The following is a 25223-nucleotide window of genomic DNA, read 5'->3' on the forward strand; positions in this document are numbered from 1 at the left end:
ACACTCATAGACACATTGTGAAAATCTGTGAGAATTTTTCTTCAAAAGCTGCAGAAAAATGCTAAAACTGCTAAGACTTGACCAGTGTACATTACGGAGACTTACAGTCAGATATCCTGGATAATCTGGAGCACTTTGACTTCGGTGTTTGTGTGGCAAGAAGCGGTCAGGTAGGGGAGAGGATCCACCAAAAGTGGATATACATCTACTATGCCACCCGGAATATACCGGGACATAACAGCCCTACGAAAGGCACACAGGTTCGTGGCCAACAGCCAGGGTGAGCATGGAGACAGAGAGTATAAAACACTTGCAATTTATTTATATACACACACAAACAACTGTAATGGTTCAAACATTTGTTTTTGGATACAATTTAAAACATGCCTAATACACAAGTCTACCAGTTACAAAATGACCAGGAGGAGAAAGATGACCAGCAGGGGCCTTTTGGATTATCACCTCACATCATACCACAAACCACTCAATTGTGAGAGGAGTACAATTGGCCAAACACCACACTACCCCAAGTGGACACACTGAAAGTATAAAACCCCCACTTTAAAAGTTACTACTCATAAAATCACATAATTAACTGGTATAAACTAAGACATTCATATCACAACAGGTAAATGGTTACATAACAAACACTAAAAACAAAGCAGCAGTGCAGTCATACTGCAGTGAGAGAGAATTCCAAGGTAGCAAAACGCATGGTTGCTTACCATACGAGGCCACGGCTCCTAGCATGTTGCAACACCAACAGGGAGATGCAACAAACCCTATCCTTTGTCCATGACTTTCCACAATGATCTAGTTACCAGGATGATGCATCTTGAGTAATCAAACCATTCACTTTTTAATAGGATCAATCCCAACACTGAATGGTTCATTGGATTTAAACCATTTTAACCAATGACGAAGGAGTAGGAACACTGATAGGTTCCCAGGCTGGCATGACATCTGGACTAATACCTTACCCTACTACATTCCACCCCCACATCAGGCATCGTCGCCCCGACAATGAATTTCAAACCTTAAGGTTCATCCCAAGGCCTAACCTTCCATATTCCATAACATCCATCTAAAACCTCAGGCTGCACACTAGCTGCCTGAACCACTAGAGGGGAACTTACAGGGATGCCAATTAAATTACCTGGATAAAAGTAAATTCTGCCCCACATTAATACCCACATTGACTGGCATTAAAAGTACCCCAAACTTACCTATCCCATTGATGATGGGGCCACCAACCTCACTAAAAGGCTAGATTTAGGAGGCTCAAAAAGCATAAGGTCACGCAAAACTCACTCTGACCAAGTTACAATTACTAATTGAATATGCCACCTACAATCCACCATATCCTACAACGGCACACCTGGACGGAACCTTGCAGATGGAGCAAGGCTGGACGGATACTTCCGGGTGGTATTAGTGGCACCTGGGTTACAGAATTCCACAGCCACAATAAAGAGGCTCACTCAACAGTGGAGAGTACAATGACACTAATGACAATGCCATGCTGGGACGCCAAAACTACTAGAATAACTTAAAATAATGTTCCTAGAACATTGCAGGGTTGTTACTTTAAAGTAACCTAAAATAATTTTGTATTTGCAGTTACAAACAGCCAATTATCTGGTACATCATGTACTAGATTAATTTGCTTTGATATAACACCTATGGCACAGAATGTCCCACATTAGAAGTGTTCTCAAATGACATAGGTACAACACAGATAACAGAATCACACATGTAATGTTAATTATGTCAGGAATGTGAACTGGTAAATGAAGTGTGACAGAGATAGTGAAGGAAACCTGTCTTCGTTCTGCAGTCTGACTTCATGCATCACGAAAGTGTCAGCAGTGGGAGAGTGGTGGTGTTTGCATGGATCAGGGCAGTCAAACTCAGTCCCTGGAGGGCCACGGTCCTGCAGCGTTTAGTGCCAGCTCTCGTCCAGCACACATGCTATTGTAGTTTTCGTATGAGCCTGAAAGACTTGATTAGCTGGATCAGGTGTGTTTGATCAGGGTTAAATCTAAACCCTGCAGGGCTGCGGCCCTCCACCAACTGAATTTGACACATGACACCTCTGACATATGATGAAATAGTCAAACTGTTGAATTTATCTAAATTCAGGCATCCAATTATTCAATTTCCTTGCAATTATCAAATAAAAAATTTGTCAAAATGTACTTGTAAAATGTACAAAAAAATGTCTTCTTTTTACATCAGAAGATACATTTTCTTCATATTCCATAATTATGCAACTTTGTAGTTCAATAATAATAATAATAATAATAATAAAACTTTAAAATAAAAGCATTAAATATTACAATGTTTAAACGTATTGAGCAGGGAAATATATAAAAATGTACATGTTTTAAAAATGGTAACCTCACAATTTTGTAGTAAAGTTTTATTTTAGAACACATAGAACTGAAATATTGTCATATGATGGCACTTTATGAAATACTGTATATGAATCCTATTTGAAATTAGAACAATTTAATTCATGAACTATATATCTAGCCCATACAAATGTGAAAGTTTTTTCTAATGTGTAATTCCATTTTTAAATAGCATCATAAAAGCCATTAATACGTTGATATATTACATATAAAACATAGAGATGTGTGTCTGTGTGTTCACAGTAGTGTGTTTGTATAAGAATACACAAATATATTTATATATATATATATATATAGATAGATAGATAGATAGATAGATAGATAGATAGATAGATAGATAGATATATATATAGATAGATAGATAGATAGATAGATAGATAGATAGATAGATAGATAGATAGATAGATAGATATAGATGGCAATATCACTCTATAGAGAGCAGTATAAGTCATATACTATTACATTTAAATATGTACTTGTATAGTTCAAATATTAATTGTATTTTATATGTTTAGTATAAAAAAGACTGCACTTGCAAAACTATAATATCAATTAAATAAAAAGCCACAAAATGTAATCTTATATTTCGTAACATACTTGAGTAAACATTTAAAAAAGTACATTTTGTAATTCAAAGCTGGTATATCCAGTCAAGCAGGGTTTATTTGTATATTTCATCCATTCATAGAACATTCATAGTACACTCTTTCATCTTTATTTGTTCTTAGAGGTATCCACGGAGATAAGACTGTTTACGCTTTGCACACTGCATGTACTGCATGCGTGTGTTTGACACACGTGACCCTGCGTCTCCACCGCTATAAAAGAGCAAAAGCTCAGATTCCAGCAGACATTTCAGAGCAGCCAGACGATACTGAAACTCCATCACAAAACCTCAGATCCAAGATGAAGGTCTGGTTCGTTCTGTTCCTGCTGCTGCCTCTCTGCATGGGTAAGTCCTTTCACATTGTTTGCCATCACTGTTGAAGTTTGTTCGAACTTTTGTAAGTAGTGAATCCTTGATGAGAACGGATGAAATGGAGTTCATTTTTACAACATTAACTTGTTTTTCTTTTTGTTTTCTAATATGAGTTTTTTTTGTTTGTTTGTTTGTTTTTTTCAATTATCTATATGGGGACTTTGACTAAAAATTGTATGTAACTATCACACGTTACCACAACAGTGGGGTATGGTGGCTCAGTTGAGGTCCATGCTGACCGAGGAGTTTGCATGTCCCCCGGGTTGGTGTGGGGTTCCTGCAGGTGCTCCAGTTTCCCTAAGGGCATGTGAATTAGAGACACTAAATTGCCCATAGTGCGTGTGTGTGTGTGTGTGTGTGTGTGTGTGTGTGTGCTGGCCCTGTGAAGGACTGGCCATCCATCCAGGGGTGTTTGAGATATGCTGGCAGACTCTCATATTCCTATGAGCAATTTAGACCCTACTAAGAACAAGCAGTGTGAAGAATGGATGGATGTTAATAAAATAAAGTTATACAATGAAAAGTAATAAAAAACTATGTCTAAATTCAAATTTTTATTTTTAATTAATAAGTATTGGAGTGTGAATATTGAGTTTAACTGATAAAGCAATTATATAAAAAAAACATTTTGGAAATATTTTATTAATTTAAGATAAACACTCAAAAGTTTCAAAAATTTTTTGTGTGTTTTTGAAAGAAGTCTCAGTATATTTAAGAATTATTAATATTTATAAATAATATTTGGCAATATTTATTTTATCAAAAATTCTGTAAAATCTGTTATATTGTGAAAAGGCATTTTCTATTTGAATATATTTGAAAATGTAATTTACTCCTGTGATGAAAAACTGAATTTTCAGTATCATTCTAATATGTTCATCTGGTGGAGAAGAAACATGTCTTCCTTTTATAAATGTTGAAAGCAGCTGTGCCATTTCATATTGCAATGGAAACCGTGATACTTCTTTTCTCCAGTATTCTCTGATGAACAGAAAGTTCAAAAGAACATTAATGCCTTTACTGTCACGTTTCATTTTTTTTTTCATCTTTGCTGACTAAAAGTATCAATTTCTTTAAAATAAATAAATAAATAAATGAATAAAAATTCAACCAAGCCCAAACCATTGTACTGTTTTGACTCCAGACTGAACAAACTTAAGGTCCTTTGTGTGTTTGTGTGTTCAGCGGATCATTACATTGAGTGCTACGGTGAGGACTTCCTGATGGTGAGGAACATGGTTCTGCAGTGCAGGAGTAAAGTTCCTCAGGCCTGCTACACCAGAGGTAAATAAGTGCACAACACGGTCAGCTGCGACTCAAGGGCAGCTTCAGGACAGTATAAACTCTGCATGTTTCTGCATTACACAGTCAACGGAATCAGATACAATCACAATTTCAAAGAACAGTGGAATGACTTCATTACAGTGATAAGTTATTGACACAACAAAGCTGTAGGGGCGACAAGGACATTGTAACATTTTTGTAACAACTCCTGTCATCTTCTAAGAAACATTTACACATATAGTGCCAACAGTAATAACACAAGGTCATGGTGGAATGGTAAAAGTCATAGATGAATGGAGATAAAAAAGCTGCTGTATTTTAAATAACTTTTAACTGTCAGTATGCAACATAACAGTAATATAATATGATATTGAAGACATAGGCTACTATTTTTAATGTAAAATGTAGATATATAGTTTAGTTAAAAAGTCTTTCAAAAGATTCTTCAATCTAAGGAGTCTCAGTTCATTCACACAATTTTTCTTTCATAACAATTCTTGTGAAAAAGCTCTTTAATGTTCAAAAGTACAAAAGTGTAATTAAAATATATATTTTAAAAACATACAAGTTTTTATAGAATTGAAATTATTGTATATTGTAGTTTACCATAAATGACTGTCAAAAAGCAGTTTTAAAAGACAATAGAATTATGAAGTTACATATAAAGATGTACTACAAAAGATTAAATTAAATTAAATTTATGCATTTAGCAGATGCTTTTATCAAAAGCGACTTACAGTGCATTCAGGCTATCAATTTTTACCTATCATCTGTTCCCAAGGAATCGAACCCACAACCTTGCGCATGATAACACAATGCTCTACCAATTGAGCTACAGGAACACTAGAAAAGATAATACCACAGTAAGAAAGTGGGACATATCTTACATGTTGAGGGTGTGATAATTGACCTGAAATCTCTTCCACAGCATCCGGAGAGAAAGGCTGCGTCAGCGAAGAATTCTGTCAAAAGAAAGGCTGGAAATGTTGTCATGAAAACCGGTGCAACGCTTGATCCTCACTGAGCACCAACTTCATTTATGCCTCAGTCATCTTTGTTTTAATTTTATACTCTCTGACATCAATACGATTTTATATTGTGACACCAATGACTTCAAAAAAAATAAAAAATAAATAAATATCAGCAATCAGTCTATGATTTTGTGCTCTCAATTGGACGTCAGATAAGGTTTAACAGCTAGCATATTACATAGATACATCAAGGAGAAATAACTTTGGCCTGGCCCGCTGGCCGGTTATTTATTTGCACAGCAAAGAGCAGATCGTTTTGCTGAGTCAGCAAGCGTCTTTCTCAGTGAGGTGCCTCGTCGGTTTCACAACAACATAACCTCGCTCTCTAACGCAGATGGAAGAAATCAATAAAGAACATAAACATCATTCAAGGTCTGCGATTTTGCTTGTTTACTGGTCCAAACTTCAGAGTTTACAGATGCAATAAGTCTGAAGGGTCAAGGTTTGGCTGGCATGACTCCATTAGCCCCTGCTGCTAGTTCACAACTGCACCATCTGGCAGTAAAAAAACAACTTTCTTCATTCTGTTTTTTTGTTTTTTTGATTTTTTTCAATAAACATATTTTTTGTTAGATCTACTCAACTTTGGAAAGCTCAAGGGCCATTAAACACAATGACAGAATCCTCAAAAGCAGCATATAATGCAACCAAATAATATTGAGAAATTTTGGGGGGGGGGCAAACAATTCCTTTAATGTTCACATTAGATAAATATGTAGAATTTTAAATGAACAAATTACTCTAGGCATCTTTAAGAGACAACACAACGACTGTTTTGAAATGTTTCTTTATTTTCTAAATTCTTCAGTATTTTCTGCCCATTGGCAGGAATGCATAAGAAACAGATTGGCTCAAACTTTGTCACAAGAAGAAGAAAAAAATGCATTTTCATATTTTGTTAACATGATTGGATCAGTTGCATAAACAGAATCATCATTGTGGTTTTCATAACTGTGATTCTGTTTATCAGAAAAGCTTAGTCTCCGCACCTTTATTCAATGAGGACATAGTCAGAAGGCCTGCAAACAACAAAGCATTCAGAAGTCCAGAGCTGTACTCAAGCCCAACATTTCCACCAAGCGTACAGACAATCACCAGCTGGGCTTTTCCATCCCCTCTCTCTCCCCGTGTATGTTTTGGAAATTAGCTCTTGGATATTAGCAGATATAAAAAAAATAAAAAATAAAAAAAGCAGTCTTCTCCAATACACTGATCATCAACAGCTTCACTTTCACTCCTGTTTGTGAAAACTCTCTCAAAACACCCAAACCCTTCACCAATACTTCAACCAACACACCTAGCATTCGTTTCAATATCAAATAACAAGGCAAATAATCTGTTACATTCAGAAAACACTCCATTCAGCTAACAGGTTTATGTGACAGGTCTATAGAAACGCCCTGGAGCCTCCGAACTGAGAAAACCCGGCCACAGTGTGACGAATCCTAAAATCTGAATCCATGCCACAAGGCCACTATACCTGCATCTGCAGGAGAACAGTCTCCAGCTTTTTCATGGATGAAAACAAATATGGAATCTTTGCCCTTGCATTTCAGAGAAACGCCCTACCCAAAAATAGTTATATACATACAGGTACACCAATATATACACAATAAAGCCAGCCCTGAATGCAACAACAAAGGTCTGTGAAAGATCGACATCCGAGTTTGCAACTTGTGTAAAGCTTCTGAGAGTTGCCCTTTTGATAGCCATGGTGTCCTGAAGGTTTGAGAGTCCAAGCTAGTGGCCCTTAAAAAGTCAACTTTTTTTTTCACAAATGTCTGAATGCTATTAAATTAGATTTGAATGTATGAATGAGCTTTTCAAATGTCACATTTCTGAGCAATGTTGATTGCTAGTGTTTTGGTGATCCCCCCCCCCCCTCAAGTTCACACAAAGCAATCACAACGCAAAAACGATCACATTAGCATTGGACTTTTTTCTTTGTTTTGAACTTCATATGCTTTCTTTGAAATATCTTGCTTTAAAAAAATGTGCCTGTATGTTTCCACTAAGAAATTCTGCATTTTAAGTGTGGCTTTCCCATTGTATAGGACAGGACAAAAACATAAAACATGGAAGTCCATGGAAAACCTACTGTGAAAACCATCCAACTTTCTTAAAAAAGTAAAAAAAAGAACAAAAAGCAGGAAAAGTACATAAACCGTTCATAAAAAGGTATAAAAAGTTAACTGCAGACCAGCTGAAGGGCATTCAACTCAACACCGTCTACAGCGCAAACGTTGCATAAGCACACCAACACCACAAAAACAATCAGATATCATTCCGTCATCTAAACGTTGCTAACACCACCTAATCCACTATTTCATGCACTTACAAATCACCTTAAAACACATCAGACATGAATTTGAGGCAGCTGTGTAAAATACTTAGTATTTGAATGCTGATGTGTACTGTTATACACATTACAGAAGATTGTCATTCTTTCAAAATTAAAAAAGGAAAACCCAAATTACTGTAAATGTGTATCTGAACCTCTCAATACCGTACGTCAATACAGCATCACAACCTAAAATCTGAGTGTGTAAACCATGCTTTCTCATGCCTTTGTACACAGAGACTGCAAATGCAATGCATTTTAATCCTCTGCAATGCTTTTAAATCTAGAGGTTGTCTGGTTTGAGAGCCGTTTTGATGTATTTTCTGGTGTAATATTGATGATTTAGGTTGCCGTTCATCAAGCAGCACTAGAGGGAATCTCTCTCAGCAGCTGTTCTCTTGTGTTTCACTGATATTGATTCATTTCAGAAAAAAAGATATGCTTCATCTCAAGATATCGGCGCCTGCGAATGCGGTTTAATCTTCAATGAGTTTCTTTTTCATCCATATCTTTGAGGGAACACACAAAGGCAGTACCATGTAAAAGTACCATGGTATCATATGGTAATACTAAATTATATTTCAATGCTTTTGCATCGTCTTTTGTTCGCTCACAAATATTTTGTGATGGAAATAATATTAGGAATTAAGATAGATAGATGCAAATGCTTTGCGAATAAATGCAAACATTCTTGGGTGAACGCAATACTTTTAGAAAACATGTTTCAAGGCAGAATACAAAGTTTCTAAGGGGAGTGTAGTAGTTTTGCAGGAAAGCACAAAGGTTTTGTTAATGAGTGCAAAACTTCGCACTATTTTTGCGATAGAATTTAAATATAAGTTGTCCTCTCATCTCATCACTATAAGCATAATATGATACCATACTCAAATACCATGATATTCAATCCTGTCAATGTCAAAACATTGTCCAAATTACTTACATTAGCCCAATATGGTACAAATAATACTATGGTACTTTCTGGTACTGTTTTTGTAAGCATTACAAGCTCTGTCCAAAAAGAGTGATCCTTAGAAAATGTGAGGGAGAGAGGGAGAGGGCGATAACCCATTAGCGGAATGAAAGAAGCGGCGACTCGCGTGCACATACACAGTTACGCACGCACATTTAAGACTTCTTTAATCTTTTGTTTCTCTCATATGATGAAAAAAAAACAAAACAAGAACATCTCAGTCCGATGAAGAAAATGACAAGAAAAACAGACCCAAAATGAAACCTAAAAACAATGCAGTCTTGAGAAGAGAGTCATTTGGATGCAAGGTTAAAACGGATGGTATGAATACAGAGGAGGTTCTCCAGTCCAACAGAGGAAACGGAGAGATGTGCGGGTGGTACGGCATCTTTAGACAGGCGGATGAGACTGAAATTGTTTTTTGTATTTTATTTATAAAATATCTTGGCTACTGCCATGCAGACCCCATTTTGATGCAGGTCAGGCGTGTGTGAGTGTGTGTTACTTGTGTTTGTATTGAATGAAGTGCTCTGCTGTTTATGGCTGTTCTCCTGTAAAGCGGCGATAGTTGTGCCGAGTTGAAATACAAGGTGTCCGTGACCATGATGACCAACAGAAGCAGCTTGAATTGTCGAGGTCCTTGTTTCTGAACAATAAGCCGGGGCACCTGCCTGGTGTCACCGGATATAGTACACGTCCTGTAGTTTTTGGCTTAGGGACAGATGCTATGCAAGCACGCAAATCAGCTTTACATGCAGTCCTCCACCAATGTTCACAGAGAGCAAAAGAATATAAATGATCTACATCTTGTGATTTTTTTTTAAAAAGTTTACTCATTTAAAGGGATAGTTCACCCAAAAAATGAACAATGTTTACTTAACTTTATGTCGTTCCAAACCTGTATGACTTGAATTGCCTTTTGCAGAACAAATAAAATTCTGTTTTGAAGAATAAAAGTCAAAAGGGTCCAGTATTGATCTGGGCCTAATTGACTTTTGTCAAAAGATCTTTAAAATATCCTCCTAAACATCTTCAAAAATCCTCATACAGATCTTCAACAGATCTCTTCAAAACATTTATGAAACATTTTTGCTTTACACAGAAGAAAGTCAGTCATATGGGTTTGAGACTTGAGGATGAGTAAAAAAAAACAGAACATACATTTTTTTTCATGTCAGGAAAGAGAGGAAAAGGTTCAGTAATCCAGCTTAATTCACCCTTAGTTGCTGATCCTTAATCAATTAATATATTGATGTATAAGCCAAACTATAGTTATTTGAAAGCATGTATCCATTTTATGTTATATTTGTCTATTTGTCTGTTTATATGAACATGTTGTTTGTATCTAAAACTGGTAAATCGTTTGTTTTCTTCTCTTTTTTGAATGTATCACAGTTACTGATGTGTCTATGCATGTGTATTAGTGTTTGTGTGGTAGTGTGTGTGTGTGTGTGTGTGTGTGTGTGTGAGTCAGTGTAAACTTGTAGGTGTTCTAAATCTGGTGTTCTAAAGGTTTTTAATTACACATTCCAAATCTCTCACCATCCAACCCGAACCGATGCCTCCACAACCACATCTACTGAATGTCAACATAACAAACTAAGACACGAAACGAAAAAAGAAGATCTTGAAAGGATAAAAACTGATGAGACCCTGCATTTGTAATCCGACAGGAAGGCTGCAGTGACATGCTGGTGCCTTTGGGCGGGCTATCGAGCAGGCGAGAGAAGGGTTGGACTGCCTTATAAGGGAGGGTTAAAGGTCGTGCCCTCATCACTGGGTGTGGCCGTATCGTCGCTAGGCTCTAGGCTGTCCTTGGGGCTCAGGGTGCTGTCGGATGGGGGCGTGGCCTCATCGGAAGGGGACGGGGTTTCAGGGGAGCCGTCCTGCTGTCCATTTGGAGTAACCGTGTGCAGGGGTTCAGGGGGAGTGGGAGGGGGAGTGTTGGTTTCGGTTTGGGTGCTGAGGGGAAGCGAGGCTGGCACCGGCAAGGGCTCAGTAGGAGTGTGGGGCACGCTGGGTACCGTCGGCAGGGTGCGAGGGGTGGAGTTGTGCAGCAGGGAATCACCCAGGCCCAAGCTGGAGTCGCTATGCACCAAGGATGAGGTCTTCTCCACCAGACGCCACTGCATGATGCTCATGTCCTTGCCACCTGTTGAAATCAGGTGACTGTCGCTGTGCATGAAGCTCACGTTCGTCACATGACTGCTGTGGGCACTGTACTTGTGGCTTGGGGCCTGCAATTAAATAATAAAATCAGTAAAACATCAGATAAGGAAAGAAAGTAATATCCCCCAGGCTTCAATTGCAGCTCATGACAAATATATATTATCTCCCGATAGGAGTAACTTTATTTCACAATAACGATATCCAGTGCCCTCCATAAGTATTGGAACAGTAAAGACAAAATTGCTTTCTCTACTGTGGGGTCTAGACATTTGCAAATATGATCAAAAGATGAATATGCAACAAAATGTCACTTTATTTTTAGGGCTTTCGACACATTCATGTTTTACAAAATAAAAAAGGCAAGCACTTTCAGAGTTCATCCAATTATTTGTCGTGAGCATAAATACTGTAACAGTTGACTTTAAAACATATGTAAAAGATTAAAAGCTAATATTTAGTTGCAGATCCCTTGTATGCAATCAGAGCAGTGAGTCTGCAACCCATAGACATCACCAGACTCTTGTTCTTATGCTTTGAAATGCTTTTCTCCAGCCTTTGATGCAGCCAATTCCAACTGTTGCCTGTTTTGCAGAGTTTCTGTCTTTAGTCTCCTCTTCAGCTGGTGAAATTAATGTTCAGTCGGATTTAAATCTGGAGATTGATTTGGGCAATTTAAGACTTTACATTTCTTTGGCATGATTAAGTCCTTGACTGAACTGGCAGGGTGTTTTGGGTCATTGTCCTGATCCAACATGAAGTGCTTTCTAATGAGTTTGCTGGCATTTTCTTGAATACTGGTAGGCAAGATGATTTTGTACCCTTGCAAATTCATTCTGCTACTGCCATCATACATAAAGTCATCATTAAAATGAAGAGGTCCTGTTTTAGAGACATGAAACCCCTTCCACCAAGCTTTACAGATGAGATTGTATGCTTAGGATCATTTGCAGTTCACTTTTTTTCTCCGCACTTTTGCTTCCAATCACTTGGATAAAGATTAATCTTTGTCTCATCGGTCCATCAACTCCTAAACTCTACTGGCTTACATTTGTGAAGAATCTTGCCTTTCTTTTTTTTGGTGCTGATCAGAGGTTTGCATCTTGCTGTGTAGCTTCTGTAATTCTGTGTCCAATTCTCCTGTGGACTGTACATTGTCAGAGCATCACCCCAGCTTTCTGGAGGTTGTTGGTGATTTTACAGACATGTATTTTAGGGTTCATTTTCACAGCATTTTTTTGATTTGGCTGTCATCAACTACTGTTGTATTTCTCAGCCGATCAGGTCGTTGTTGGATGCTGATGTCGCCGATAGTTTCCAAACTCCTCCATTTTTTTTTTCTTATAGTTCTAATTGACTTCATCTTTTCTTTTAGAATCCAAACTGCTTGCTTTTCTCTCAGAGTTGGCTTCATCGTCTTCATCCTGGTTTGTGTGTTTCATCATCGAATGCAAGACTTGCAATGCAGAAGCAATTGATATAACTGATAAGACATATTCCATGCTTTTAATATCTGAAGAATTAATGCAACAGGACACAGCTGAACACTTAGAAAGACCTGCGAGGCAACTGTCCCAATACTTCTGCTCACATCAGATAAGGAGATGAAACTCTAAAAGTGCTGATCTTCTTAGCTGGTAAAACATCTTTGTGTTGAATCACCCAATAATACATTTTTTTGTCTCATATTCATCTTTTAATCATATTTACAGATTTCTTGACTCCCCAGCAAACAAAATATTTTGTCTTTACGGTTCCAATACTTATGGAGGGTACTGTATATCACAATAGTATTTTTTTTCTTCAAATAAGGTCTTTATGACATAAAAAAAAGAAAACTAGAGGTCCTCCGATCACAATTTTTGAGGCCGATCACAGAAAGCAGTATCTGCCGATATGATCACCGATAACAATCTTTTATAATTATTTACAGTAATAATCCTATCATGATTTTAGACATTCATTCAGTGCCTGAATTAAATTTTTTAAATAAAGGGAATTTCCCTCTTATATGTGACAGTTCTAAGAGGGGATCACAAATATTCTAAATTAAAACAGTCAGCTCTACTGCCTTTTCTTTTGCATTTAAATCTTTGTTACAAGCAATCATGATAATAAACTTTGTTTTCCTACCTCCAGGAGGCAATCTTTTATTGCCTTTTTTTTTTATCTAAAAGTGCTCTTTTTCTTCAAAACTAGCCAACAAGCCATATGTATAGACTGTGAAGCACAGTAGACTTTAATTATATGCATTTATGGTGTAATTACTACATTTTTTTTTATTTACTGCAAACATCACATGAGCATGCAACTGCGATAGAGATGATAGTCCAAATAATCTCTATCCGGTTGACAAATTTTTACCGGCTAAATGTATCTACCAGTATATAGCCCACCCCTAGTTGTGATAGACAAAATGTAGGACAGTGACTTGTGAGTGTAGCGATTGCTGACTGGATGGAGGAGGCAGATCTGAGTTTGCAGTCAATTGGATGAAATTTAAGTTGAATAAATGATTCGAGAAATCTGACATATGTCACCAGAGAGAAGTCTGTAGTTTCACTAGAAGATGGCCGATAAGAATTAAGAGGTCAAAAAAACTATTTCACGCATAAATTGTTCACAATAAGATCAATAACATGCATTTGGAAAATAGATGAAAACAGGATTTACACTAAAGTTTTAAAGAACTTATAAATGACAATTTTTAAAGTACTGAATCAAATTGCTGTTCATTACATTGAAACAAACTGAAACAAAAAAACAAAACAATGAATAATTATTCAAACTGGTTTATATCTGGCTTCAGATATCTAGCGAACAACTAATAATCCTCATGTTCTAAAATGTAAAACTAAATACGCTCTTTAAAATATGACCGCAAAGTGGTCCATATATGTTAAATTGTGACAGACCTTGAATCTTGAGCAGGGATACTGGAACAGGTGAACTTTACAGAAGTCATCAGCCAGAGCGATCACCTTCCTGTTGTGAGATCGCACAAGTGCATTGATATCTGTCCCATCTGAGCCCTCCGGCCAAACACCTGTTACGCAGCAAACAACAAGACACGTCAGCGCACAAAAGAAGCTAGAAGAGAAACTCTAGCAGTCTAGCATTTACAGTAGCAGTAGGCTGTCAGTATCACCTTTTCCAGGAACAACTGTCATTTCACAACATGATAGTGATATGTAAATTTACGCATCATGTCAATCATCAAGGGAATCATTTTAGTAAATCAGTTAATTATTTTTAATTCAATATTTTTTTCCTTTTTGTTGTTGTTGTAGTTAAATAATATAAATATGGTTTTATGTTTTAATTCTTTTTTATATGAGAAATATGGTATGTTTTAAATTTTTTAACTGTACATATTTTTTATATACTTTAACCTTTAACATTTTATTAAATTGTGTCCAAATCTGATGTTGAAATCCAAATCTATGTATTTTTGTGCTAGATAAATGCACTAAGTTAGTTATTTAATATTCTGTTCAAATCCGTCTTTAGCTGGTAGCAAACAGAAATATTAAATCCTTACTAACTTTTAGGAGGGAAGGTATTTTTGACCTCACCGCTTTGCACATATAGTAGACACCTCATCTCATTCAAAAACTATGATCATGAATGGATTAGGAGCCTTCAACGAGATTTCCAGCAGGAGGCAGAAGAACACCAGGTACAAGAATATCTCACACACACAGTTTCTGTAATATCACATTCACTGTACTGCTCTAATCTACTGGCTCAGTGCTGGGGATTTGTACAGTTTAACCAAATATTTTCCAGTCTAATAAAGTACTCAAATATGTGGAGTGGTGGTGTGTGAATGTGCTCCAGTATTACAGACCTGCACACACCAGACGGAACGCTATGCTGACAGATAAAGTGAGTTTGTGGTCTGAACTACTTTAGGTTTTTGAAATCACTCTGCTTAGACATGAAGTCACTCAGAGTGTGAGCAAAATTAGAACAGCAGACTATAATTGTGCGTATAATGATGGAGTTGCAAAAACAGTAGGAAAGTGAGATGAATATATAAATAATGGTGATGTGCAACATTTGCCGATAGAAATGAGCTAAATACAATAAAGCCTTCATTTTTACATACCTGATTACAAAATGCAGATTGCTTTTTATGATTATTTATCTATCTATTTAGCATTTTAATCTTTTTGATTACATATTTAAGATAATGTATTCTGACTACTATGATTACTTTTAGATTACTTTTGACCTAACTTGTAAGAATTTTTTTTTCCAATCTTTATCAACATCATGAAGTGCATTAAACATTACACACATCAGGGTTTCCCAAACTGGGATCATAAATGAAATACAGGGCATTCAAAAAAAAGTGATGAAAAGATAATAATTCATAATGTTTTGATAATAAAAAATAATTCGCAATGTCTATGCAATTACTGTCGCATGCCAACTGGCTGGTGTCTGCAGGTCCATAAAACTTGAAGACTTTTTCTAATTTAAGGATTTTAGGATCTATTATTTATTTACTTTTTTTAAAAAAAGAAAGTTTAAGAGAGAAAATAACTAGAGCAAATTAATTCGTTATGCATAATTTACTGCCATTTTGTGAAAAACATCTGATCACATAATCTATAAAAAGTAACTGTAGTCTGATTATGAGTATTTAAAATGTAATATTATTTAATTACAAGTACTTAATTTTTGGAATCTGATATATATATATATATATATATATATATATATATATATACACACTCTTCTAGGGTTAAAGCTATTAGTCTGGTAAAAGTTAGATTAAGAAGTTAAAGTAAATCTGTTGTGTTTAGATTGCCAAGCAAACGTGTGTTGGTATGTGCGAGAAAGTGAATGACTCAAACGCCCTCAAGACTAAACCACTGACAGGAAATGAGTGTGAAAAAGCAAAGAGTTCAAAGCCACACGTTTGGAAAAACCAAACAAGGCATGCATACACAGAGCACACATACTCATAATACATAGAGAAAACATTCTTCTAGCCAATTTTTAGTCACAAGTTTGGTTCACACATGGCGCTTTTTCACTGCGTGGTACGACTCGGCTCGGTTTGTGTTTCCAATGCAGTTTAGTATCGCTTTAGAGTGGGCGGGATTATTCACGTCATTATAGTTGCTTCTAGTGACGCGACTCCTGAAAAAAGTTTTAATTGTGCGTCGCGCCATCAAGCTCTCGCTGGATCCACTCCTCTGCTATCAACTAGAGGAACATCTGTACTTCCTCAACAGGCAACCGAACAGCCTCCCAACAGTTGTGTTCGATCCTTCGCTGGCTGTGCTGATTTAAATCTAGTGGTTCTGCTGTGGATGTGTCGCAAGTTCAGTGATGCAGATAGTGATGATTCTCTCCGGCCAATCAGTGATCGGCAGAGTTTACACGTCACGTTTTGGTAACGACAAGGTTCACTTGGAACCTCAACTGAAGTGGTACAGAAAAAAATACCAGGTAGACTACCAGGTACTGTACCTAGTGGAAATCCCCAAAAAAAGTGAACTCTTCCGAGCCATACCATGCGGCGGAAAAGCGCCAATAGTTAATCAGTGACAGACCCTTAGAAGGTGTTGAGATTTCAGCAGTGTGTACTACAGTATAGTATTTAGTACTGTAGGTATCAAACCCCAACTAGTAATAACACCCACAATGCAGCATCTACAGATACTGACCAAAGACGTGGTATCCTAGCACACAGGTATATGTGGCCCATTCGATATCCTTGCACTCAGAACGGTTAGGAATCAACTTGCAACCGTTTGGAATGTCCCCTGTGGAAGAGGTAAAACAACATGTCAGGGAAATCTGGGATATGGTGCAAAATTTAAGTTCTTTTGAGTGCAAAAGTGCAAACACAAACCACAAGCTGAATCAGTAATGAAGAGTTCTACCAAACCAATGAGACAAAAAACAAATACGATTGGAGACGGAAATGTTTTTCAGAAAAACGCGCCAGAGACGGCTTGTTGCGGTCGTCCACTTACAGTAAAGGATTTCGTAGTCTCCCGAGTTGGACATGATGAACTTGTTGTCGGGGGACCAGTCAAGATGTGTAATGTAGCTGGAATGTCCCTGAGGACAGAGATTTAAAGATTTGACAATGAAAAATGAGAACTAAAACAGTTCTGTCACATTATTTTCAATAACCAGAATTGATTAAGGACAATCACAACTGTTTAGGACAAAACAAGCACTAGAAATGTACATTCAACCTATACAGACACTAGAAGATACACAATGTCTTTGTTCAAAGAAAAGATCAAAATTTGAGATGTCACTAATTAAACATTCAAGCAAACATTTCAATGCCTGCAACTCTTATTTGTTTTGAAAGCGCATTTGTTGTGTACTGCTAATCTTACAAGTATATAAAAACTTTATTTGCAAATAATATATTATTTAATGAAATAAAATGCTGTTTACGTGTACATCTTATACTTAAAATATTAAAGCACATGTAAAATACTTGATTATAACTATTTGATTTCATCATTAACAAATGTATAATTGCAAATATACAGCATTCAAATACAGAAATCACATTAAAGTTTGTTAGGTTACCAAAAATGCATTTGGCAGTACACTTTAACCCTATTTCATTGACAATAAAAGTTATACATATGACATTACAAACAATAATGTACTTAAACTCTATGTACTTAATGCAACTTAATGTACTTAAAGTCCAGCTAACTGCATTCAGTATAAAATATAAGAATAATAATTGAGATTGTCTGAAACATTACATTAACAGTATTCTCTTACAGTATATTTCTGAGAGAAAAAGTACTCTTTTTTTTTTTTTTTTTAAGTATACTTAGATGCACATTTTTCTTTTTTTTTCTTTTTTTAACCAAAATAAGAACACATCATGAAGCACCATGAAAGACTGGAAGCAAGTGCGATTTTAAAATTGTTCCACACCTAAAATAATTTAATAATTCTAAATACTTCAAATGATGTGTGTGTGAGCCATTTTGACTACATTTATTATATTGTTCTGGTGCTCTGTTGTCCTTTTCGGAACCTTAGAGAGTGAATGCTTATTTGTATGGAGAACAGCTGATCAGACGATCTGCGAAATATCAAACTTTGTTTCCCATTAAAGAAAATCTTACAGGTTTGAAACAACATATTAGAGAGAAAATAACCATTCAAACGTTGAGGTACTCTAGGTACTCTTTAACCTTGAAGCATGAAAGCAACAAAAGTTCAGTTGAAAAATCAATTATTTTACAAAAGCACAAATAAACCTTCTTCAAATGAGACCACGTCAACAAGAGCCTGAACATCTCACTGACACTGACAACTAATCAAATGGATGGAAGAGGCTTTTTCAAAGACTGAACTCAGTGGTCTCAATAAATAATGCAGGAGGGGTCTCCACCCAGAGCAAAGAGAGACACAAAACTAATACCGTCTGAGTTACAGCTCAGGGAGGGAATCTCAGTTTGGCTGACTTGGCTCCGACTTGTCCGCAGGCTTCCCTACCATATGTGCACTCACATTTACATGAGTGTGTGCGTGTTTTAAAGAGTCGTGCGTTTGTGAAAGCTTGCTATCTGCACACAGAGGCCCCCCTGTAGATTATACAGATCACCTGGCTCTCCATTTCCAGCTTTTTCATACACATATTGACATGTGCTTTCCGTTTCCACTATCCTAGATCCTGAGCATCCTTTCTATGGCTGTCGAAAGAGGTCAGTAAAAGGCAAACATTCCCACGCTGCACGGTAATGCAAATGGTTTATAGCTCAACGGTGCATTGCTTGGAATTTTTGACCTCAACAGCATTTGGACACTTTTGCACAATTAAGTCACGTGTACAAATTTATGAATCTCTTATGAATCGCATAGATAAACTATTAAACCATGTCATCTGCACTCAAATGCTCTTGGAGCTTTTCTCAGAACTAGCCATTTTTCAGATACTTTTAATAAGTTGATGTTTTAGTGATTTGTAGTCGTTGTGATATTTTCTTGAAAATGTGTTTTTGCGCTTCTTTTCTTTAACATGAATCACTCGGTCTGATATTTTTAAGTTTTGCTTACGTGTCCAAATACGTTTTGGGGCCACTTTAGGTGTTCATCTGCTCTCATCTGTCTGCGAGTAACACGGTTCAGCTATGCTGACAGACACATGAGCGATTCGTCTGCCAAGCATCAATAAAACCACAGCGTTCCCACAATGTCTGAATTCCCTCTGGAAGCTCAGACGTGTCAGGCAGGCAAGAGTGCTGAAAGACAGGCACGCTTTCATTCTGTCCGCTAAAATCACACTGACATCTTCAGCCATTTCACATCAAGCGTTTCTTCACTCTCTTCATTACTCATCGAAGGACAGACAATCACAAAACTATGTGGAAATAATTTTATTTCATAATTCTATGAAAGGAGAACCATTTGTGTGTCCATTATGTTTAATGAAGAACACTAAACACAGTTTTTTTTTTTTAAGATAAATTATAAAGGTAGTCTATTACATTAGCCTATATTAGCACATGACAGAACTTTTTTTATTTGTCTAACAGAACGTATAAATCTACACAAATGTACTCTGTAAGTCACCCGTTTCAGAGAACGACTCCATTATTACTGTGATTGAACACAGATGTTAATGATACTAAACTTCTCAACTACTGAAAAACTGCAAAGAAAAAATAAAATCAGAGGAATCAGAAGCACAGTGGTGTGATTCAGAGTGTGTTGATGGAGTACAGCAGAGCGAAACGAGACCCAGGTCAGACATGGGCGAACGGTCACACATGGTAAAGTTTATTCTCCACTCTCCCTGAGCCCTCGGATCCAGCAGAATGGGGAATAGTGAAAATGACAATAATACAGCCATACAACAATTATGTGAATTAGAAGATCAATCAAAAGGCATTACTTATGGATTGATCACAAATTTATTTTAAATACATGTTTCAAACTCTTTGCATTCTTTTTTGTTTTTAACAAACTTTGTAATTTTTGCAGGTACATTTATTTATTTTTTTTTCTTCTATCCGTAAGTGCCAGGACAAGCACAGTAGTAAAATTTGGGAGTTCAATGCGCCTGAGATCCACTGAGCTGTTTTTTTTTTATGTTAGAACACATTTTGTGCAAACAGCCACATAAACTTCAGATACTTACAGTGCATTTCCCATATCTGCTGTACTTGCGTCCCTTATCCGACACTGTGTAGAGGTAAATGAAGTTATCATGTGATCCCACTGCCAGCAGCGTGCCATCTGAGGAGAGACAGAGAGACGTCTGGCTGTCTGATTTCGATAGAAATGCAAAAAAAAATACAGAGTATGCAAACAAACCACTCTCCTACTCACCGACAGAGTAGCGCAACAATGACAGCTGCTCATTGCCGTCTGTGTGAATGGCCACCAGGTCTCGCGTCTCTGCGTCTAGAGCATACCACCTGAGACACATACAAAACAACCTCTGAACTACAGTCATCAAAGCTTTTTTGTGTTAAATTTGGGCAAAGTTATTCATGTAAACTTGATATAGAGATGATATAGAGATCACTTACTTCCCTGAGTGAGTACCAATTGCAACAACCGAACCGCTAGGATGGAAATCTGCGCAGTGCCCGTGCTCCTAAAAACATACAAACACATTAGTACTGTCACACTCAAAGCGCACGGGACTCTATTAAAAAACTGAGAGCTCTGGATCTAATGCAGATGCTCTAATTTCTATATTTCTGCAGAAATGAAAGCTGCTTGTTTTTAAACTTTTACAGACATTAGATGTGACAATGCATTAAAATAAATTATAAAAATTCAAAATTTTAAAGTGTTTTAAGAACTGAATGCATAACAAATTTAAACTCTTGATGACCAATGCATTTGCATGACATTTCCAGTCTTAAAAAAAAAAAAAAAAATTATATATATATATATATATATATATATATATATATATATATATTTCTATATGATAAACATTTTTGAATTTGAATTACAAAAAAAAAAAAAAAAATCATCACACTTCCCTCACATACAGTGTACAGGTTTTCCAAGACTTTGGAAAGAAGCAAGCATTTTTATTTTATTTTTTTATATATAATCTTAAGCCATTTTATGGCCCACTGGGAAATGTGCTGAGACCCCTTAGCGGGTCCCGGCCCCCTGTTTGAGAAGCACTGCTCTAAATGCGTGGATTAAGTCAGAAAAACCTTTAAACCTGATATACATACATCAACTAAATACTGTATTACTGCATTAATACAAATGTAAACAGCCTACTGTTAAGATGACAAGGGTATTCAGTGGTTATTCGGTCTATCTTTCAATCTTTCAAGGTCCTACAAACCATAGTCTCAGCTCAGAGACACACTGTCCAAAAACAGTAACCACTGTTACAATAAATGATAGAGTGAAAAAAATCTGTATTTGCCAAACTGCGCAAGCTGACTTTTAACTGATGTCTTAATAAAAAGGTTTTGCAAGAACCACTAATGTCATGGCATGTGTCATAAAGTTTGCCAACAAATTCCCCACCATCTGTTTATTCTGCTTTGTCTTCTGAGAAATGTTCAGTACGGATTACATCTAGACCAAGAGAGAAGTTTCACAAAATCAACAAACAAGCTGTCTTTGCTATTTCAAAAGAACAAAGCACTGGGCCATAATTAATGCCAGTAACCAGTCTGAAGTATAGAACAGAGAACTGTAGGCCTGGATTGTTTTGATAGTTACATAAATGAAACATTTAGTGGTTATGACCTTTGTCAGGACACTGATAGTCATACAGTGCCGTTAAAAGGTTTCCGCCCCCTTCGTTTTTATGATTTCTATTATTAAAGGGGAAAAAGTGGTCCAATCCTACCTGGCCCTACGTGAAAAAGTAATTGCCCCCTACATCTAATAACTGGTTGTGCCACTTTTTGCAGCAACCACTGCAATTTAGCATTTGCGATAATTGGCAATACATTTTTTAACATTGTTGTGGATGAATTCTGGCCTACTCTTATTTGCAGAATTGTTTTAATTCAGCCACATTGGAGGGCTTAAGCTTGAATGGACAGTTTAAGGTCACTGTATGTGTGCAAATGTGTGTTTGTGGGAGACTTACGTCCAGCAGTCTGGTCCATTCCAGCGTGTGGTCCACTGAGTTCCACAGACACACCTGTCTGTCCTGAGCACAGGTGAGGAACAGGTCCTTGAACGGGTGGGAGGCCAGACCCCACAGCTCATCCGTGTGTCCCTAAAAATAGAGAGTCCTGTGAAATTAACTCTTATAACTGTGACTGCAGGAACAGTGACTGGTCACAGCTAATTTTTTTTTTTTTACAGTGTTGTATATGGCTCAGTCAGTACTCCCACTCCCATATATGAAATACAGGGAATACAATGGAATAGTGGATTGCAATGAGGTTAGTAGTATACAACCCTACCCAAATAGTCAAATAATATTTTTTTTTTATCATACCCTAAAATGAAAATCCTAGAATCATCCCTGCTCTCCATATTCTTGACTACCGCTTAACATCCTTTCTATGCTCAATGTTGAGCCCATAGATTTGAATAGGTACAGTAGATTCCCCATGCGACTGCTCCAACAATGCAGACACATCTGCCATCTAAATAATAGGGAATCTACCCATACATATATCTATGGTTGTACCTGCATGAATGATGATGAGACATGTGTTTTCAGTTGTGTAGTGTGGATAGAGATAGATTGTGAAATGCAGTGAAAACACCAGTGCAGACAAGGATTGTTTTCATTTAAACACCGTTTTAAAACCAAAACACACTACACTCTCACGAATAAATTCAGTCATAGGTTCTTTAAAGAACCATCTCTTTCTTTTTCTTATTTATAATTAAGAACCTTCTTTCGCCACAAAGAACCTTTTGTGAAACAGAAAGGTTCTTCAGATGTTAAAGGTTCTTTATGGAACAATTTAGACAAAAACGTTCTTCTATGGCATTGTGAAGCACCTTTAATTTTAAGAGTGTAGTGTAAACAGGGCCTAAGGTTCTTTTAAGAATTGTTAATTAAAAGCTTCTTTGGGTAACCAGAAATGGTTCTCCCATGGCATCACTACAAAACCCCCTTTTGAAACCTTTATTTTTAGGAGTATAAGGCTGCACATGAGATAAAAGATCTGCTGTACCTGCACTTCCACCTGGAATCCGTCGTTAAAGGTGCCTCTCAGAATGAAGTTGCGTGAAGTGCCCACCAGAAACTGCTCGCCCTTGCCCTCAGCTACTGCACGGATAGTGCCATACTGATCTGGGACCTGAAGAAAAGCAATCACACATGATAGAAATGTTATTTTCTCTAAGAGCTTGTGATGTTTCTTATCTTGTATGCTATGATTTCTGGTGACACTTTATGTTATTAGGGTGACATAGTTACACGTTACATAATTTACATAGTAAATTATGCATAATTACAATAACCCTAGCAAACCGTAAAGACAGTATATGTATAGTAGTTTTTTAATGCCATCTAATGATTCTTGTTCTAAATATGACTGACAAGATTTTTTGGTACAGTATATGAACAACTGTTAATAAAAATGAAGGGCACTATCATAAACCCGGCTCAATGCGACACAATTTAAATCGTTAAAATAGGGCCCTAAATGGGACACATGTTAATAATGTATAGAAAATCAAAGAAAAAAGTAAAGCTGTATTAAACTTTTATTGCTTTGAAGCATGAAAACTTTGGTAACAGTTTACTTAAACCCTTTATGTATAATGCATTATAAAGAGTTATTAAAGGGTATAATGCACAATGATTATTCAAAATGTAATACATTACATCTTGTCATAAATAATTATAACCAAATTTAAAAATGCATAGCGTAACAATGAATTAAGTGTTACAGTGTACTAACTGTGGATATGATTATTCATGAGTTTGTACAATGCAGTATAAGGTGCATTACAAGGCATAATTAATGCATTAAAACTACTTTAAGAAATGCATTTATACAAGTTTTATAAATAAAGTAACGTTTTAAGTAAAGTGTTTAAGAAAAGCAACATTAAAATAATGTAATTAGCCTATTTCACACTTTTACTTTTGTATACCAGATCCGTGTCTCTTTAAAACATGCATGTGTGTGTGTGAGCGTCGCTCAGCTTTGTCTCTCACCTCGATGTCTCTCTCTGGATTCAGGTCGTGGTCCCACAGAATGATCTTGTGGTCTTTGCCGCCCCCTGTGAGCAGAGTGCCATTCCTCATCTGACACAGAGTGAAGACGCTGCCGTCGTGAGCCTTGATCTGACGCAAGATCTGAAACGCTCCTGCGGGGACGGGACAGGTTAGTAAGACAGCCTTAGACCCGCTTGCACACAATTTCTGGGAACAGAACACCACAAATATCTCTCCTGGCTAGTGCAGTTTAAGTGCCAGACTGTTTTGCCATCGGGGATGTGATAGGGCTCTTAGAAAAGCCAGTGAAAGAGAAGCTCATAGATATGCTTGCCAGTGAGGCCCGGGGTGCGTGTGTGTGTGTGATGATGATGCATTCTGGGAATTCCAGTAGATTATCACTTCTCCCTGCAATAATACTGATGGCTCGGCTGTCTGCGCAAAGAGCCAAACCAAGGGAAATATAGACCCCTGGAGTGCCTAACCAGCCCTGTCAATACACACACACACACACACACATATCTGAAACCGAATGCGTTTCTGACACACTGGAACCCACCTGCACTACCGCACTTCTACAGTTACATGGTATCTGCACGAGTACAGACGCAGAGACAGGAAATCAGCTAGACGAGGCCAGTTCAGGACATGACATATGCCGAATGACTTAAGATGGAAAGAAGAAATGAAGCAGCAGCCGGCGAAGCACATGTGAGGCTTCATTACAGGAGGATGTTGCGCAGCTCAAGCAGGAATTCATTTTCACTGTTGTTTTTGCGCGATGTCTCTAATTTTCAACTCATTTAACAAAATAGTAATCCACAAAACATACAAGAACAGACGTGTCTAGCTATGCAAGTTCAATTTTAAATACCATTGCTATCTGGAAATATTCGGAACGTTATTCAT

The 25223-nt window shown here is 37.0% G+C and overlaps 1 protein-coding gene across 4 annotated transcripts in view; it reads right to left on the bottom strand.

The window, feature by feature from the left end:
• Positions 1-6479: 6479 nt before the first annotated feature.
• Positions 6480-25223, bottom strand: part of LOC113057239 (echinoderm microtubule-associated protein-like 4) — an 83163-nt gene continuing 64419 nt past the window's right edge. For all 4 annotated transcript variants that reach the window (XM_026224480.1, XM_026224479.1, XM_026224478.1 and 1 more), the window contains 10 exons: positions 24315-24466; positions 23323-23448; positions 22275-22406; positions 20728-20795; positions 20525-20613; positions 20334-20431; positions 17182-17269; positions 16870-16968; positions 14101-14231; positions 6480-11256 (listed from right to left, as the gene is read on the bottom strand). In XM_026224480.1, coding sequence (XP_026080265.1) covers positions 10762-11256; positions 14101-14231; positions 16870-16968; positions 17182-17269; positions 20334-20431; positions 20525-20613; positions 20728-20795; positions 22275-22406; positions 23323-23448; positions 24315-24466 — 1478 coding nt within the window. In that variant the 3' untranslated portion in view covers positions 6480-10761. The remainder of the gene's footprint in view (positions 11257-14100; positions 14232-16869; positions 16969-17181; positions 17270-20333; positions 20432-20524; positions 20614-20727; positions 20796-22274; positions 22407-23322; positions 23449-24314; positions 24467-25223) is intronic.

The sequence above is a fragment of the Carassius auratus genome, chromosome 38, assembly GCF_003368295.1.
Source record: "Carassius auratus strain Wakin chromosome 38, ASM336829v1, whole genome shotgun sequence".
In the NCBI taxonomy this organism is placed as follows: domain Eukaryota; kingdom Metazoa; phylum Chordata; class Actinopteri; order Cypriniformes; family Cyprinidae; genus Carassius; species Carassius auratus.